The following is a 19578-nucleotide window of genomic DNA, read 5'->3' as shown; positions in this document are numbered from 1 at the left end:
AATTGCATAAATCCATCAGGGAGTTGGCTCCAGAAGCTCAGTGAGAGGGAAATTACTCCTTCCAATTTTCCATTTTGATATTTATCTGCAGTATCACTCTCTTGTCTGTGCTTTCATCATAAAAATATGTCAGCGCCCTCAAATTTCTCTCAATACGGCATTGACCTCAATATGAGTCAACACTTGGAATTGAATGTCTTATCTGATCGGTTCTGGGGGGAAACAGTTTCTTCATATCAATGGAAGGAGATCATTTTTGAAAGTTTCTATACCCTGTAACTCACAAGTGCAGCGGTGCCAATTTATGTGAAAGTCTCTCGGATGTGAGATTAAACCGATGTGAAACGGCTGCTGAGTCTATTAACTAATGCAAATTAGAATATTAAAAGGCAGAATTGCAACTGAGACTGTGTGTGCTCACTTAATGCTGCAGGCTCTCAAACACACACATACCACCATGGATACTCGAGGGACTGAATAAACTTGAAGGGCGATCCAAAACATATTCTAGCCAGGAAACATTCAACAACAGTGTGGGTTTGTGTGTGAGATTTTTAGATAGTGTGTTCATCACATTGCTGACAGCTACTGCTCAGGCTCTCCCACAATTCCCCTCGGCACAGAAGGGGCTGAACTTGGTGTGTTGACCCGCCTGCCCTATGCTGTAGGCTGGTGATGGTGTGTGTTTTTGTGTGTGCATGTGCGGCCATGCGTGTGTAAATATGCTAATAATATGTTTGCCTCTCTGAATTGTGGCGATATATAGTAGCATACAGATGCATGGTTGATCTATTTGCAGGATGTCCGATAGTATTACTATCATTTTTCTTTTGTATTATTCAGTAAGATTATTTACCACAGTGGTGTTTTTTTTTTTTTTTTTTACCTTGTTTCTTTGTTTATTTTTGCTGTCAAGTTACATGATGGCTGAAAATGTACCCAACCCGTGATGACTAAAATTCCCTTTTTCTTTTGTAGCATTGTCATATTGTAGGACTTTTAAAATGATAGTGGATCCCAGTGAATTGTTGATGTTAACTTCTTATAATTACTGTAGTCGCACTCTGTCACACATTAATAACAGAACAAGTGCCATTTCCCTCAGTTTGGGATTCTCCTTCTTGATCTTGTGAACTTGGCTTGTAACTAGTCTGTCCACTATTAGTTTACTACAGTCCTTAAACGAAGTCTGTATTCTGCTGAGTCTAATCTAATCTAGTTCCATTGTGCAGTACAGCAGAGTGGGCGTGGCTATTACTGAGCTGAGGCACATGGGAAGCTGGGGGCTGACAGTTATGGCAAAAATGAAAATCACTATTACATGAATCTTGAACCTAGGTTTTGGTTAATACTAGCAACTGTTTATTAGCTAGCAGAGAGTGGCGTAAATGGTGTAAAATGGCCTGAAGTTGTTGTTTGATTTGGGTTTCAAAGTAAAGGTTTGCCACAATCAGTTGTGTCTTTGTTTGTGTTATGGATTTACTGCTCTGTGGAGCTTGTTTCTGTACTACTCCATGAAGCCTTCTAGACGTAATCTTTGCAGTGAGAGAGACTTACAAGAGTGACAAGACTCAAATCACCAACACAGCAGTTTTTACGGCAGTTAGTTCTTAAGTGGGAAATTCTTACAATCGCATGGAAACCTTGTGAAGTTCTTGTATCTTGCCATTCACTGGATTTGGGTGCAGCATAAAAGTGGTAAGTTGATACATCATTTCAAAACATATACCAACATCAGAAAATGTGTTACAGTAAGGGCCTTCCAAACAGTCCAATAGCTGAAATACGCTCCCTGATAGCAATTCAACTTTCACACATCTTGCTCATCAGTAAGAGAAAAAGTTTTTTGTCCTAAATTGCATGATGTGAAGAAGTGATAGCAATATCCTCACGGATGTTAAGGAGAATATCACCATGTATACACCATGTAATGGTGGTTCAGTGAGTTTCAAGGTTAATATAGATTGATAATATAGGCTGTGGATGCTTTGATATTGGTAAATGAATTAAACCTTCCCCAGAATTAATGTAAAAATGAACACTCTTTCATTAATTCAATTTACACTTATAAATAAATACATGAAAGCGGAGATAAAAATAATGATGCTAAAGAGTAAGCAACAACTAAAGGGGAATAAAAATGAGGACAGCAATCAAATAAAGGTTCTGGGGAATCTCCATCGTCCCCAATGGCAAATCCCCACCTCCGCGGTAAATGCTTCAGTGACTGTGATTGACAGCCACCACCCCCAACTCATGCGCACACACTGAGACTCGCAAACTGATGACTTAACATGTAGACTAAATATACACCACCGCGGCCTCAGGGTATTTGTTGTTTGTTTGTGGGCATCCCTCCGTGTGTTTGTTCGTCAAGGCGTGTGTGTCAGTGTGTGTTGTCCTGGGAGAAACAATCTTCCCAGCACATTTATTTCAATAAAAACAAGCACCAGTCATGGATTTGATGTCATGTGTCAACAGCAGTGGCTCAGATAGGAATGAGATAAAAGTCTGTTTCCAGACTCAGGAGCAGAAGTTGCACAACCAAAGGCGAGACTCTGAAGTGTCACACTCACAAATTGTAACAGCCCCTGCTCTAAATCAATTTTTGAACACTCAGGGGATGAGCTGCAGGCCACGTTTTGTTTTTAGAGGAGCTTGGATTATCGCTGTTCAGGCTTTCAGGTAAACGTACCCATTTCATATTCTCTCAGTGCCTAGAGCTGAGGATCGGTTCCAAATGACAAGAGTTGATGGTGACACTTTTTTTAAGGGTCTCATCTATAATGCCTTTTGAGTACACTCATAATATCATAATGCATTCATAAGGCTGTATAGAAGATGTAACGATTGTTTATAAGCATGTATGGTAATGTAATGTCATGTAATTTATCACTAGGTTTATAAAATATAAGTTGTGGATTTTACTTAATCTACAGCAGTTACATGACTCAAGAGTCCCGAAACCTAACTCTAACGCTCAACCTAAATGCATAGTTTAATATGTATTAGAAATCAGATGAGAAAACACTATTACTTCAAATTCTGCACCTGATAATACATGATAAACCTTGTTATAAGTTGCTCTACATGATTATGATTCCATTTTGGGGTGAGGCCTTAAGTTAAATTAGTGCTGAAAGATATATAGTTATTGCATCTGTACTGTGATCAAGACATCGCAAAATCAACAAAATACATTTTGTGTCTATTTTATGATATAAACATTCAAGGTGTTAATACCACTAAATCAACGATCTCAATTTCACTTGCTCATACTACACATTCAGTAAAACTATGGAAGTGGAATGTGCCTTTAAATGTGCCGCTAGATCTACCAACCAATCATTTCCTGCTTGCCTTTGATCAACAGCATGAGCCAGTCAGCGGCAGACATTCGACTTTGTACATCCTGTTGTATGATGTTTTTATGTGGTTATATGACTAAATAGTATCCTTCTGATATCAAAGATATCTAGCATGAATATCATTTATGAAATTTTGCCCAAATCACTCTGCCCTACTTTTATGTATGCATTATACTGTATACTTATTATTGGATTTAAAAAGATCTTACGCATCTTATATCTTGTTTTTTTACAAAAAAAAAAACAACAGGAAAAGCCATCAAGGAAAAGTCCTGCAAACTAGATTAGTTGATACCTAGCTCAACATTTTACCTAACTTGTGCCCTCACAGGAGGTATTTTTAGTACATGATGAGATTAAACGTTGTCCTCGTGTCTGCTTTCTCATTAACACTTTTATGTCTTTTCCGTTGACGGCGACCTCCTTTTTCATCCTAGGTCAACGTGCTGTTGACCTTTGACCATGATTTGCACCCCTCCAATTTCCTTTTTAGAACGAGCTTTTTGTCAGCGTTGCTGAGACGTAGCAGCCGTCTAATTTTTGTTTGTTCCCTGCTTTAATAAACAACCGACTGTGCAAGTACACACACGTGCACACACACACAACTATTGTGTGTTTGAGGAGGAGGAGGGTCTGAAGGCAGTGACTGATGATGGTGAAGAAAGAGGTTCCCTCTGTCTGTTAACACCCATAAACCACCAATCTGTCAAGCCTGCAGTCTGCGTGGGTGCGTGTGTGTGTGTGTGTGTGTGTGACATATTGGCCGTCCACCGCTGCGTCTCAAGGGACGGCAGTTGGGAAGCCTGTGGCTTCTGTCTTGATTGGTCACGGATGTCACACACATAAGCACACACGCACGAATGGACGTGCGCGCACACTCTCCTCCTTTCAGACTCGCGCACACACATAAACGTGCACATTGAGGCGTTGACGTGCTGTGCATGGCGACTGTGTTGTTCCCACTGCAGCAGATGCGTCTGAGTGTTGTTGATTCTTCGGCGTCTGTCACAAACAACAAAAGCTCTCGTTTACAGCCCAGTATAAAATCTGATGGGTTCTGAAGAATTGTAAACACAACTATACATGCAAGCGCACACACAGATGATTGCACGCCTTTGTTTTGTTTTCATTTGATTGACTGGTGATGCTCAAATTGTTCGGTGGATCAATTGTCTTTCAGCACAGTGACTGTCTAACTCTCAGGCAGAAAAGAACAGGAAATCAAAGAGATCACCGGATCTGTCGCCAGATATCACCAGACGTAGAGAGGTCATCCTAAACTGCAGTTGTGAAGTGATTCAAAAGTTGGAACTGATGAGTCATCAGTCATCACTGAACAATTTCCAAGCCAATTCTAGCTCGTACCATCCCCTAACTCTTGCTTGACCCCTCACTTCACTGGGATATTGATGCCAAAACGCTGATAAATCATTTTCTAGCTGTTCTGATGGTCACTGACTCAGTGCAGTTTTTGTTCAGGGTTTACTCCCCACTAATGGTGACTCAGAATGTTCCAGATGTCTCGTGTCTCAATGTCTCGTAATTTCCGTGAATGTCCTCTTACCGTCAAATATTGAAATGCATGTGATCCAGCGATGTGTTCTTGTGTGGTGCGATTGGTTAATTGGAATCTGCTGTTGTACCACTAGGACATTTGGGTGCTCGCTTTCTTTGAGGATGATCTTTGGTAGATAGGATGGAGGGACAGCCTGACCAATAGATGGATAGAGGGAACTGGGGGCCGAAAGTGTCGAGGCACCTTGAGGAGCGGCTTTAGCGTTGGGGTGTCAGATGGACACTGAGCGGGTCATTTGAGACCATTTTCAAGTGTGACACACACACACACACAGAACACTGTCTGACAGTATTTGTCACAATTTGACAGCGATGTGATAAGGTGTTGGTCGATAGAAATCCTCATCTGTCTAGAGCCATCACACACCAACCCCCTGCATTTGTCAGACGTGCACACACATAATGTGCGTGGAGTATCACAGGGGTCTTGGCGTTTATTCTGACAGATCAGGAGACTGACAGGAGGTGACTCCCGAGGGAGAACAATTGAGGGAAGGGGGAAGAATATGTGATTTAGTGAAGACAAGCAAAGAGAGAAGTAACTTCATGTGAAGACTTAAAGGCGTTGGGTCATTTACTTTGAAGATTTTTCACCTGACTTGATGTCGTGTAAAGAGTTGGATGCTGAGCAATGGCCACCATGGAATATTTATGACTGCTGTCACAGCTTTTGTAGTTCTCACAGATGTATGCAGAAGTGTGCCCCAATTAAATGTTGAGAAATGTTTACTTTTGATATGCTCATTTCACTTCTTGATTCTGTTATAATTTCTTCTGTTTTGAAGACCAATATACTTGAGTTATATGTGGTTTTATCACATTTATTGTGGTTTACAGCTCAATGTGGCCATGAGTCTGTACATCCTGTGGCCTTATGGAATCCTTTATTATTTCATAAGGAAAGCCGCAGAAGTCAAGGTTATACACCTGATGTGGATCAGATTCAAAAATAGAAAAACATTTTGTGTCCCAACTTCGATTTCTGCCGCACAATGCCAAGAGGTAGAGCGGACATTCACAACGATAGGCCTTTATAGAAGTTTTGAGCACTCCATCCCCACTTTATATCTCCACCTGATCTCCAGCTAGCTTGGGAACTGCTCTACAGAGAGCTAGATGTTGAAATGCCAACTAAGCTGACTGTTAAGTAAAAAGCAATACCACCATCACTGAGCCAATTTAACACTTCCTCACTGCAGCTTGGATGTTTGTCCACCCCAACAATGGGCCACATCCTTTAAAACAGTAAGGTGTAACATTAGAAGGTCTTTTCTCTGGTGAAAATTTTTCATCAATTTTCAAATGTTTTTTGATGTAAATTCCCTGCCGACTGTAAGAGTATACATAAACAGTAGCCATACTGTTAATGTGAAATGAGATTAAACATCAATATATTGTCTGTGAAGACAAGAGAAAAGATAGAAATTCAAGGACCGCTTATCTGTGTAAGTCCTGAAAGACACAACCAGATGTATAGAGCATGTACCAAACTAGTTTTGTAGTAGTTAGTTTTTGAGAGAATAATGAAAACCTTTGAATTCCTTTCTAACACAGATAAGCTGCGATACATTATTCAAGTGATCATGAATTTTGAAGGTGCCAAGAATACATTAATAAACTGTGTACTTATTGATGCTCAGCGCCAGCGTAGCTTCAGAGAGAGAAGGAGGTCCTTCCCTTTCTTCCGTGGGTTTCTTCTTGCACAGTCCGAAAACAAAAATTGATGCGCGTGTGTGTGAAAGCACTTGTCTGTAATCATTGCCTATCACCCCAACTAGCTGGGGATGGAGGCCTGCCCCTGCGACCATGTCAGAAAGGGGGATGAATGAATGAATGATGGCAACCAATGCTTTTCCCAATAATTAGATTTTATTTTCACATTGTGTACCGCATTCATCCATTTCTCTTTTACACAAGGCGTCTCAACGTGCTGCAAAAATAGCAAGGAAGCAGAAAGGGCATTGACCACGACAGAAAGACATTAAGATATTTAATGGTGCGAATCTGCAGAATTATAATTAGGACCTTAACCGCAGATTGTGATTAAATCATAATGACCACATAAAGACAGTTTTTTTCAGTGTTTGGAATTCACCACAATTTCTCAAAAAACATTTTTCTTATGTTACTGGAGGATTACTGCTGGTGACTGGTTATTTTCCATTTGACCCCAAAAGAGCCACCACTCCCACAAGGCGAACTCTGTCCACAAAATATGACCGTTTTATTCAACAATAAACAAAGAAAACAAATAAAAACTGTAGTTTTGGGTTGCCCGAGTGTCGAATTTGCATGAATGATTTATGCAGAAGTGCCAGACAGCAGGTCCTCATTTACATTTCCCCGTGTAAATGAGTGTGCTGGCGTGTATAAACAGGGTCAAATATGAACGCTATTGCATTCATCCTCATTAAATGCACGCAGGTCAATGTTTGCAAGCTGTGAATCAGATGAAATCAATATGCGTACAAACATGCTCACGAATACAGAACCCCTAACCTACTCACGCCCACAGACAAGACTCTGGAAATTAAAGGATAAACACAACCAGGACAAATCTACTATCTTTCACCCTGAAAAAGCTTATTTACATTTTGCGTCATGCTGTTCATCCAGAAAGGAAGAGGGCCTCTGGAAGCATATGGGACTCGCATACATTCATACAAAGACTCTTGATCAATAATATTGAACCAGCTTGGCCCTGTGATTCTGAAGACGCTGCAAAGTAATCGAGGTGAGAGCGGGGAAGGGGGAGGTCGGTGGGAGTAGGGAGATCATCGCAGAGAAGGGCAAAGAGCAAAGAGGGGATCAGTGCGAGTCATGATGAACCACTGTAGACAGACACTGGAAGGATGGGGAGAAAGGTTTCCTGTAGATCCATTGCATATGTGTGTTTTTTCGTAATAGAGGGGATTTAAAGGATTAATGTATTGATGCATGTGGAAGAGTGAGATGATTTAGGTGGCCCTGGATTCAGGGAGCCATTGTTGTGGTTTGATTTGAATGTGACTCATTTTTCATTATTGGAATGGTGATGTTTTTATTGTCTTTTTTTTCAATTTTGAACCTGAGTCGTGACACTTAACGTCTCAGTCATGATAGAATGGTGAGATATTGATTTTACCCAACATGTCTGAGGTTCGTGGAGTCTTGCTGAAGACATGAGTGTGTTTATGTTACAAGTTGTAAAATGATGAAGCGTGTAACAATTAACTTTTCTCTCCTGAATTGCCATCCGCTGTTTCGGTGGGTCTCTTGTGAGCTCCCGTTGATCCTTAAGGTCGGTGCTTATTTCCAAATGTGCTCCTGACCTTGTGGTTTACTCACTGGCTTCGCTTCCTCTGGTGGGTTTAGCTGTGGGTGCTGTAGTGGTTAGATCAAGGCCTTTTATTGTTGCAGCCGTCCGCCCTGTCGGTGTGGCCTTGTTATAGCTCTCAGCCTTCTCTTCCGTCTTTCCAGATCTGGGCCCGGTAGATAGGCTTTGCTGACCTTTTCACCAGACACTGGAGGTTTGTAGCGGTGTTCAGCTGGAGGCGGATTGGTAGACCTCAAGACTGAGCTGCACACCGATGACCTTCCACCCCTGGAAATGGTTTCCAGCTGAAAGGCATTTTCTCAGCAACATGGAACCAATTTATGTTTTTTCCTGCTCAGCTTGCTTGAGTCAAATACTCACACCACACAAATCAAAAAGGGAAATCAAAAAAGGTTTGGTGAGGAACCTCACTCAACCTTTGAGTGAAATTTTACAACTTTCAGAGCTATTTAATATATTGACTATGTACAGCACTCCATTAGTCGACAGTTATTAAAGCAAAACTATACAAATGTGTTTGAAAAGATTATTTGAAAGTCAAATGCACTTTGTTCGCCTGATGTCCTCAGGCAGGATCTCACTAAGTCGCAACGCCTTGATTGCAGAAGCTCCCTCAGCCTCAACATTGGAACAGAAAGCAGGAATCTGAGGGTCCTGGCTGGATCATAGGTGCTTACATGTCGATGATATAGCTGGGAGCCATCCCAAGGCAAGCTTTAAGAGTTATAAATAACATCTTAAAATCGATTCTAAACAGGCAGGAGAGCAGCACAGCGAAGTGCCCGTGTTACCTGATGTTTCGGAAAATCTGAAAAGAGGCTTTTTTTTCTTGACTCTGGCAAGGAGAAACAGCTTTTAAGAGCTGGGGGTTTTCTGTTTGATATGATTCTTTTAACAGAGGGGTGTCAGAACTACAGAGTCTTTTGGTCGAAGTGCCTCTCTGTGAGGAGTCGAGGAGGACATCCTGGTATCTGGTTGCTCATATTGTCAGGGAGTACAGAATGGCGAGGGGTTTTCTTTGGGAAAGACCACTACCTCCAAGTATTGGACCTCTTCATCTGGAGGAACCTGGTCATATCAAGCATGCAGCCAGACTCTTACTTAAATAATAAAAGCAAGTGAATTTGGAAGTAGACAGCACATTTGCAGGACCATACCTCTATGCATCAGAGATATTAATGACTCAAACGATAATGTAATGATTACACTTTAAAAAAACAAACAAGCAATTGCAAGCATGGATTTGAATCCATAGTTATCTGGAGATAATAGAGCCACAGTACCATGAGAGTAGGTTAAAGGAATATTGACAACAACAGCCCAAATGAGCATCTTTAGTGTCCTTGCAACCAAAAACTCAGACGATCATCCCTCCTACTTCCGCCTGGACAATATTTCTTTTTATCCCAAAGCTTCCTTTCATCCCGTAGCTTTTAGCTCCTGTGAATACGTTTCTCACTCTCAGGGTGTTCAGGAAATGAATCACTGATCAAAGACCAGCAGAATCACTCTGGTGCCGTTTGCACTTCACACTGCAGATCTCATCTTCGATATTATCCTGCTGTGAGCTCAACAAATCTCTTCTAACTACAGAATCTCTGTGATCCCACTGAAAACTTGCTAATGGATGGGAATGTTTGGATCGCTGCGATTGCCTCTTAAGGAGTGAAGGACTTTCCTTGATATATGCTACTAAGTCAATTTAGCTGCATCTACCTACATTGTACTGTATGCTCTAGAACAAAGTACCCAGTGTACAGGACATTAGGACCGAACTTCATACAACAAATCACCCATCCAAAAGGAGATATTTTGGATGTGTGTGACCTCTTTTTTACTTTCCAAATACGACCTTTCTTGTTCTGTCATTTCATATTCCAAAAAAAATTGCGACTGACAGAATGGACCCAGCTCATTTGAAATGCATTAATTCAAGTTATCAGAGACTGGAAGTGATTTCCTGGAGATTATTTGGGACTCATTCGTTTCTAATTGCATTTCTTTTTTTTTGCAATGAAAAGTTGAATGGAAAAACCTCCACACAATTAACAGAGTTTATTGGTAATCTCAAACTATGCTGCAAACATTCCTCGTGGCATGTGTATGTACATCAAGAAGAAATCTGTGCATAAACTATTTATAGCATGAGCATACATCAGTCAAGAAATCTTATCTATTTGACTCACTAACCTACTTTTATTCCGAATAACCTCATTTAATGCAATGTACAGTGAGAATGTCCTGGCCCTGAAAAAGTGGACAAGGTCTAAGCCCCCAATAGGTTCTCAGAGGGGCCATAGGATGTGTGTCGTGTGTGTTTGACAAGTCCGCCCTTTGTTGATTGGGTGACACATCTCAATACTGGGTAGGAGCCACAAGTTGTCACTGTGACAAGAAAATAGACATGGTGAACATCTCAATAGAGAGCTTGCACTTTGAGTTTAGTCTATTTGTGAAGTGAATTTGTCTCTTTTTTGCCTCTACTCGAAAAGAGCTTGTGTTTTTTGTATGTGGCTTTTCACATCTTCAGAATATTACTTCTATTGCAGGATCTACAACAGGTTTGCTTTGTCTTTTTAATCAGCATTATTTTTAAAAAAGTGTAGTGCATGACTAATCAATTGAATACAGTAAGAAGAGAAGAGTTGAAATCCAATTTGTTATTGGTGAACTGTGCTTCATAAATGAAATCCAAAAGTAAAGGTCAAGCACATCCGCAAACCAGTTAGGCCAGGTGCATTATTCAAAAATGTAAAACAAATACAACAATACAGTTAAATAAATAAAATAAAGCTGTCTTAATAAAATTTGAAACAAATACAACAATACAGTTAAATAAATAAAATAAGGCTGTCTTAAAAAAATGTGAAACAAACAGCAATACAGTTAAATAAATAAAATAAGGCTGTCTTCAAAAATGTAAAACAAATACAGCAATATAGTTAAATGAATAAAATAAAGCTGTATTCAAAAATGTGAAACATAAAGCAATACACTTAAATAAATAAAATAAAGCAGTCTTCAAAAATGTAAAACAAATACAGCAATACAGTTATGTTAATAAAATAAAGCTGTCTTCAAAAATGTGAAACAAATACAGCAAGACAGTTAAATAGATAAAATAAGGCTGTCTTGAAAAATGTAATACAAATACAACGTTTCAGTTAAATAAATAAAATTCTGAAATAAAATAAGGCTGTCTCAAATAGACACTTAAGCTCAACATAGCAATTCAAAAATGAATAATATATATATATATATATATATATATATATATATATACACACTGTAATATAATTACAGTGTATAAATGAATTAATGACAAGTGGTGTTTCATGTTTTGGTTCTGGCACCGTCTCACCTCTTGCAGACTAATTTACTTTGCTATTGTGAGTTGCAGGTTCTTTCTCTGGCTCGTGTGCGTTCGTCCGATTGCGCACAAGAGTGTGAGTACATGCCTGTATAATTGGTCCACTGTTGGCCGCTTGGTAATTGTGTTTGACAACAGTAAAGCTCTGCGTTAACAGCATGCAGACCGAACACTTATTGGGGTTTTAACCTGCATACACACACGTGCACACACATCTTCACATGCAAATGGAGTGTGTATGATCAAATTTCCTCAGGGGAGTGGATTGTCACTGAGAGCCCTTTTGATGGGGCCACATCACAGAGAAACGTGCGTGTGTGTGTGTGACAAATAATCAATTTTGTGACGTTGACAGATTCATTATTAAGAACTGAGTATATGGTTTCATCGTCATACTAAATTAACATCTGATTTAAGATGCAGACATCTGCTCACATTTGATGTTGTGCTGGGTGTGTGTGTGTGTGTGTGTGGTGTTGGGCTCAGCTGTGAATATGTGGGAGGGATTATGGAAGTTATAGTTCAGTGAGACTCATACGGTGAACGACAGGTGAGACTTGTTAATGGAGGTTTAACCATAGACACACTCACACCGTGTGTATGCACACACACACACACACACACACTCGTGTTGTCCAGCTGGTGTCAGAGCTCACTGCAGATGGGACCTTTCCAAACCTTGAGTGTGTGTAATTGGCCTGCTGCTGTCTGGTGCATGACTGTGCCTGGCAGCAGGGAAGCGGCTTTAGTTTTTGTGCTGAGCTTAGGGGCGTCGACACAATTTCAGAAACACCTGCAAAGGTGAATTCACCTGCTGAGTTTGTTGGTTTTGTGGGGGAGTGACATGCAATCTGAGACTCTGCAGGTAGTGGGCTTTGTTGAGCTAATTGGGGCTTTAAGATTTGGACGTCACATGGATATTGGAGAGAAGGCACAGGATTGAAGCAGTACCATAAGCTGTACAGGGGTGAAGAATGGCAAGGTGCCTAAATAAAATACATTTGTTTGGTTCAGTTCAAAATGAGAAAGAGAAACTGCATTGTTGTCGAACAGTCGATCTGATAACACCATAAAAATAAATAAATAAAAAATGAAATCATCAGTAGGTTCCATCCTGCTGTTGCAACCCATCTTTGTCATTTCAAGTTAACACACTCCTGCTGTTGCGTGGTATAAGTCTCAAGTTGCAGTCATACAAGACAGCCAGTATCCAGCCGACTTAGACCACTGCTTTATCTACGAAAATTACCATGTCATCATCATCTGAGGCCATACTGATTGTTTGAAATATTGGACTTTATTGTCAAACATTTTTACAGCTGTCATGTTCTGTTTGAAATGCATGGATGCAGTGAAGAAAATTGTTTTTCCCAACAATCGACGATTTGCTTGGACGGAGTTGAGATAAACAGGACAGTGACATTGTTTGAATTATGTTGCTGATCAGCTGTCCAGTATCGGATACAGCGAGTGAAAACGCCGGATCCATCTAAGGCCTATGCGGTTCTGGGTGGTGGAGAACCAAGTCAGCTGACAGTTTCCAGTGGCTGCACTGACTGATGCGCTTTGAGATGTCTTATAAACCTGGCTTGATCAATGCTGCATTTTTTATTCTATGCTCAATGACAATGCAGTTGGCCACCGTGTTATCGGCCCCAACACCTAAAAAAGGGTATCACAGCTGCCAGTTGCAGAGCCTCCTTTGGTTATTGTTGGGAGGCTGACCGCTGGCCGTGGGCTGCACATGCGTGCCCTCCCAATGACCGTCGGTCAGAATGTTGAATAGCAACTTACGTTTTTTTTTATTCAGTCTGGTCAACGTGATTTGATAGTGAAGGTTTTGGAGTTATTCCAATACTTGAATCATTTTGACATTTTGACTCAAGATTAAAACGTTCGATGTTCTTACGAAGTGGACTTTGTCTTACTGCGGATACAAAATTCGTGACTAACATTTTGTGCTCTGGTCATTATCAGCAGATCAACTCATAGCCCTCAGAGCTCCAATTCTCTTTGTTTTTCTCCACTCTTCGTTTCTTCCTGCTTTCATTCAAAATGACGCTTTGCTGGCAGTCGGCATCTGGCACAGAGATTAAACACACACACAAACACAAACATGCACAGACTGTTTTGGATGCTTCCCAGACTCTTAATGCAGCCTGCCTTTTGACTCAAACCCATGGTGTCACCCATTTTAAGAGTTGGTGTGTGTGTCTGTTTGTGTGTGTGTGTGTGTCTGCTCAGAGAGCTTTGGCCGCCATCCACCACACTGTCACCGACTCTCATCTCTTCCATTAATGTCCACGATGGCTCTATATCCTTCCACTGCTCCATTACGATTAGAAAACTGGGGCCAGAGTTTCTCAATTCGTGCTATCAGGCTTGTGTGGATCAGTTGCCGGGAGGAATATTTTGGCTTCATGCTTCTACAGTAAATGGCTGGAATTCAAAACAGCATCTCATTCCGACTGAGTATACACTACTCCATTTAATCCAATTGGTGAGTTTAGTGCCTTGAATATCACCACAGACCCACCGGAATGATGGTTGTAAATATTTGCATCCTTGAGGCATGCTAAGACTGGAGCGCTTCAATTCCGCCGTACAGCCCTGGCCAAATATTTATGTTAATATTTTCATGATGTTACCCATTTCACTCTTTGAAGTCATGGCCGTTTGTTCACACAACTGCACTCCAGCCAGATTTTATGGGTTCCTCTCAAATTATTCCTCATTACATCCTGCGTTTCATTCAATTACAGAAGATTTTACAAGAGTGTGGCTGCTCCTTTCACCTTGGAGGCTGCATAATTGGCGTGGTATAATGCTGCTGCCCATGTTGGCATTTCCTCTGTGAGGGTTTATCCGGGTCACAACATTTTGCTTCATGATTAATTATCCTCATGGCTGTCAAAGCCCTTATGTTATTTAGGTCACGTGGGTCTGGTCTCGAATGGAGTTAAAAGGTCTTTAACTGATTTGTTTTGGATACCAGTCCAACTTATCCCACACATCAAATTGGCATCATGAACATTGAGAACCATGTCCTGCTTTATTGTACCTGTAATGCAATGAACATGTGACACTATTTTCTTCCATTAATTTAATTTTGTTACAAGACGTAAACAATGAAATATCCAGAAGTGAAAACATTGTAGATTTCTCCTCTTACATTTTCCAGAATAAGAAATTGGTGTATCTCCTTGGACAATACGAGATTCAAGGATAAATACTTTTGTTACGCTATATTTGAAGGTCTGGCTCGTATTTTGATAAGTTCAGTGGTGGAAGTACATTTTTCATAGGGCATTAAAAATAAATAAATAAATAAATAAGTGACACATTATAGTGCATAGGCTTTCCTTATTTAAGCTGCCAAGCACAGTGCCCCGACTGCCACCTGCCGATCTCTGTCGTCTCCACAACTTCGGGATAGTAACCACCACGGGCCTCGTGTTTGCAGCTTGTCTTGTTTAAATCCCGTGATGTTGTTTGCCGCTTAAAGGGTTAAGAATCCACTGTAAAGGACATTACTGTTAAATTCACTGCGACCCATTTCAGGACAAGCAGGAGAATAGGATGATGGACTTAAACTTAAAATTGTCCAGTTGAATAAATCCTTCAAGAGTTGGGCTACAAAGTGAAATATGGATAAAAGAAGACTAACAGGTACAGAAAGAGAGGTGGTAGGTGAGATGAAGGGAGAGCAGACAGAGAGTGATAACATCAGACGGCAGGACAACTGGGACAAGGACACGCTGATGAAGTGTGCGACGGGTGTGTGTGCGCTACCATGTGAGCGTGTGTGAACGTGTGTGAGCTGTGAGTACAGATAGAGCTGTCTAGATGTTGATTTACTGATAGAGAGGGAGGAGGTGCATCTGAGTGGGAATCGATAAGAAGGAAACCACGATGGAAAAAAAGGAAGAGACATCAGTGAGAAGACAATGGAATGATGCTGGACATACATGTGTAAGAAAGGATAAAATGTGACAGGAGAGAGGATTCACATTACCCAAATCAGATGCATATAAATATGTATCAATGGGTCGATTGCAGAAAATCAATCAACATCATGGGAGATTTATCTGCTCACTGCCTCGAGGGAGAAGGATGCTCCTCACATCTGACTGACCTTCAAGATTTATACTTTTTCTCAAGGAAATGTTTAGCATTTGGCTCTTGAATAGCACAAGCATGATACATTTTGATATATAACTGATATATATTTCCTCCAGTGATAGAACTGTCTGAGTTATCCTACAAACCTTTGGAAAATACAGTGCCAACTTGAAAGTACAAAAATACAAAAAACAGTGCTACATTTCAACATCATAACAACTTCTATTTACCTCTATTTAAGCTGGAAAGCCCTTTGAAAAAAGGTTTGTCCCTTATTTGGTGCTTGAGTTTTACAGTGATTCAAATAGAATCTGTGCCCAGGTACATTTGCTCTGAATATAAAGAAGGAAGTGGCCTGTTCCTCCCAATAAATCACTTTCTCTTTTAAAAGAGTTTTGTGTGTGTGTGTGTGTGTGTGTGTGTGTGTGTGTGTGTGTGTGTGTGTCACCTTCAGAGGGTCCTTCATTTGAATTAATTGTTTTGTGTCTTAAAAGGATGTATCAAGTGTGACATTAATCTTAGGGAAAGTAACAAAGTTGCTCCTGCCATTTGAGGCCAAGTTGTGAAGAGCATAAGCCTTGACGGGTTTCCAGAATGTAATTAGATAATGCAATTAAACCACCAATTATTAAATGTTTCCATTAATTTGACGTCTAAAGTTGAGTGTAGAGGACAGCGACTGCAACAAAGAAAACTGAGTCATTACTCTAGGCATAACAGTAGCCTCCAAAAGGCTTTCCTTTCTAAATGCAATATTGAGGTGTAAAAAAAAGAGAAAAAAATCCCTCTTTTGTCCTTTATGTTGCATATCAAAAGACTCTATTAACTGTGTTTTGACAACACAGTCTTTATTTTCTTTGATCATATTTTTCAGCCAGGAATCTAAATCGGGGGAAAGCAGGCCATCTGCAGTACATTAAAGTTGGCTCTGTCCCATTATTACGTGGACCTGGGTGTCAGAGCTTCCGTTTACAGTTCCAAGGAGTGTGAAGTGTGAATGGAGGCTTTGACCGAGCAAACTGCCTCTGTGATCGTGATGAAAGGATTTCATAAACAGCTGCAACATCAAAGCTGATCAGAGATGCTGCTGCGGTTGGTGTTCTCTGTTGTTGGAACCATCATCCGGATTAGGGTTTGTGTAGGGACATGAGGACAATTGCTATGAGAGGTTGAGGTGACTTTGACGCCTATGATCATGTTTAATACAATGTCTGATCATATCGTACTGTTTAGCATGGATAAGATAAAATAGCCACAAATGTGAGTCAGCATGGTTTTGTAGTTTACAGTTGCTGGTCCTGTATGAATTTTGAGTGTGGAAGTTATGCATCTGTATGTGTGAAACAACCAGTTGACAGTTGCTCGTATGATTTGGCAAGATTGATGCTTGAAGTGTTCGATATTCAGAAGTGAATGGTCATGTTCGTGAGATCGTAATAAAGTGTAGGGCGCCTGAAAAATGGCAGTGGGATTATAGGGGATAACTATTAGTATGGCTAAGAAGTTCATTGGATGATGGGAGATTGAAGCCACTTTTGAAATGTGATGTAGTAGGCAATTTTGGTGTGTGCTGCATGAGTGTTTTTATTTTATTTGTAATATGTTCTCACGCTGTTTGCTTTCTCTTCGCAGATGCCTCTTCAACTTCCTCCAGTCTAGGAGGGTTTGTGGACTTAACATTCACCAAGGAGCCTCAGGACACAATAACAGTACGAGGTGGCGTGTTGCAACTTGACTGCCAGGCACACTCGGACTCCTCAGCCGGACCGCCCGCCATCACGTGGCGTAAGGACGGCGTGTTGCTAAGTACGTTAGTCGACGACAGAAGACAAGAACTGGCCAACGGCTCACTTTTAGTGCAGAATGTTGTGCACTCGCGGCATCACCGGCCTGACGAAGGAGAATACCAGTGTCTTGCTTCGCTGGAGGGAGTGGGAAGTATCGTGAGCCGAACCGCCAGAGTCACAGTTGCAGGTAAGACAGCCAATGAGCGCGTACCTCTTCTGTTTCATTGTTGGTTGACTCTATCCCCGTTGTGATTTATGTTTTACATTTTACTGTGCATTCCCCTGTTTACCAGGCAGTAGTAAACATTCAATATTTTTGACAACAGCGCACATTATTTTTAAAAATATTCTTCATTTAAAAAAATAAGAACAAATTAATGATGACTATTGTCTGTCTACTAAGACAAAGTGGAGGACGAGGGCACGACCTCATCCAATTTAACCTCATCCATTTCTCTCTAGGACACCGTGACCTGTCCTTGATGGGCACAGTGGTGACAGAAACCATCCACACACACAGACAGAGAGGATATTGCTCCGCTTCCTTAATTTATTTTACTTTTCATATTTATTTAATAGAAGCCAAGTAAATCACCTGTAATGCAATCCAGTAAGTGGAGTGTGGCTTAAGATCAATACAGTTTATGGGAGACATTAATAGACAGAGCGGCTCAGAGGCTTAAGTGCATCAGTGTCTGGAGAGAGGAATTTACTGTATGATAGCTCAGCTCTGAGCAGTAAAAGAAAAGCCACTTTGTTTACTTTAAAGCTCAATGTGGAAAAAAGCTGCTTACAAACGTGACTTGCGCATAATACTTTAATAATTTGAGCCATCGCCTATGAAAACAACCATCAACTGTTGCAATAACAATACAAATAATGCTGATAATAATAATAATACCGATAATGCTTTTAATCAGAATTTTTAATGCTATTAACCAGGTAAACAACATACTGAGGACCAGTGTACGAAAATGACTGTCACTTGGTTCATTTGTCCTGAAGGGCTGGACAGTGGATAGCTGCTCGTGGGCAGTTTCAGGTGTGAGAATCAAATGACAGGAAGCAGACAGCTCCAATTAACACTTCTCTGTTTAATTAGGTCAAGAGTTTCTAACGGCATGTTGATATGAAATGACACTCACATTACCTGCACTTAAGAGGTGCAGTTAACCGGAAATTAACATCATTTTAGTGCAACTCTCTTGTATTTAATCATCATAAAACCCTTCCAGTTGTGTTGAATGTCGTCGCAGCAGTTACCCAAATCCCTGTTGAGGCATTGTATGACTTCATTTAATCCTACTTTGTTAAGATATAAAAGCTGGAACAGAAAATAGCCGATCGCGTATGTGAGAGTAGCATTGTTTTTTTCAACAAGAACATTGCAAAATTATTACATTGTTATGAGGATCGGCTCCCACTGATCAAGACTCTCGGTTCTGGACCAGGTTGCTGGAATAAACTGTGTCTTATATGATGGAATCTCGTTCACAAGTGAGGGAAATGACTGTTGACTCCATGTCCCACGTCTTCAGGGACTGACCCCAAGAACGAGATTGTGGATACAACTGAGATCTCTGTGGCCTGGAAGGTTGGTGACGAGCTCAGACATCTGTGAGAGCCTTACAGTAGAACCACTCTCCACCACTAGACTAGAAGCCATTTGAGCTTCCCTGGTGAAGTTCTGAGGACAACTGGGTGGAGGTCTCCGTGCATTCCCAGGCCACACTGGGCACTATATGTGTGGTCAGATCAGGGAAAGTCTAGTTATCCCCTCAGAAGAGCTGGAGGAAAGAAAGGCCAGGACTTCGGTGAAAAATGGATGGACTGATGTTAAGTGGATGCGATGCTTATTAACACTTGAGGCAGCTCGAGTGTCCAAAGAGGATTGAGGATATCCACGTTTGTTTAATACGATGCAGGGCATCACAAAAAATTCCCTAACAGAAAACATTTTTTGAGGGAAATGAATGATGTGTTATGGCAAAAACTATAGCAGGATTCTTGACACCTGACAAACACAAAAGCAAAGCTGTG

General features: G+C 40.8%; 1 protein-coding gene across 6 annotated transcripts in view; it reads left to right on the top strand.

Annotated features, from left to right (window-relative positions):
• The window catches only part of dcc (DCC netrin 1 receptor), a 156280-nt gene that overhangs the window by 33949 nt on the left and 102753 nt on the right, over positions 1-19578 (top strand). For all 6 annotated transcript variants that reach the window (XM_053865318.1, XM_053865327.1, XM_053865310.1 and 3 more), the window contains exon 2: positions 17384-17725. In XM_053865318.1, coding sequence (XP_053721293.1) covers positions 17384-17725 — 342 coding nt within the window. The remainder of the gene's footprint in view (positions 1-17383; positions 17726-19578) is intronic.

This window comes from Synchiropus splendidus, chromosome 1, assembly GCF_027744825.2.
Source record: "Synchiropus splendidus isolate RoL2022-P1 chromosome 1, RoL_Sspl_1.0, whole genome shotgun sequence".
Lineage (NCBI taxonomy): Eukaryota > Metazoa > Chordata > Actinopteri > Syngnathiformes > Callionymidae > Synchiropus > Synchiropus splendidus.
The sequence above is the reverse complement of the archived record's forward strand: the minus strand, read 5'-3'. Positions and strand labels throughout refer to the sequence as shown.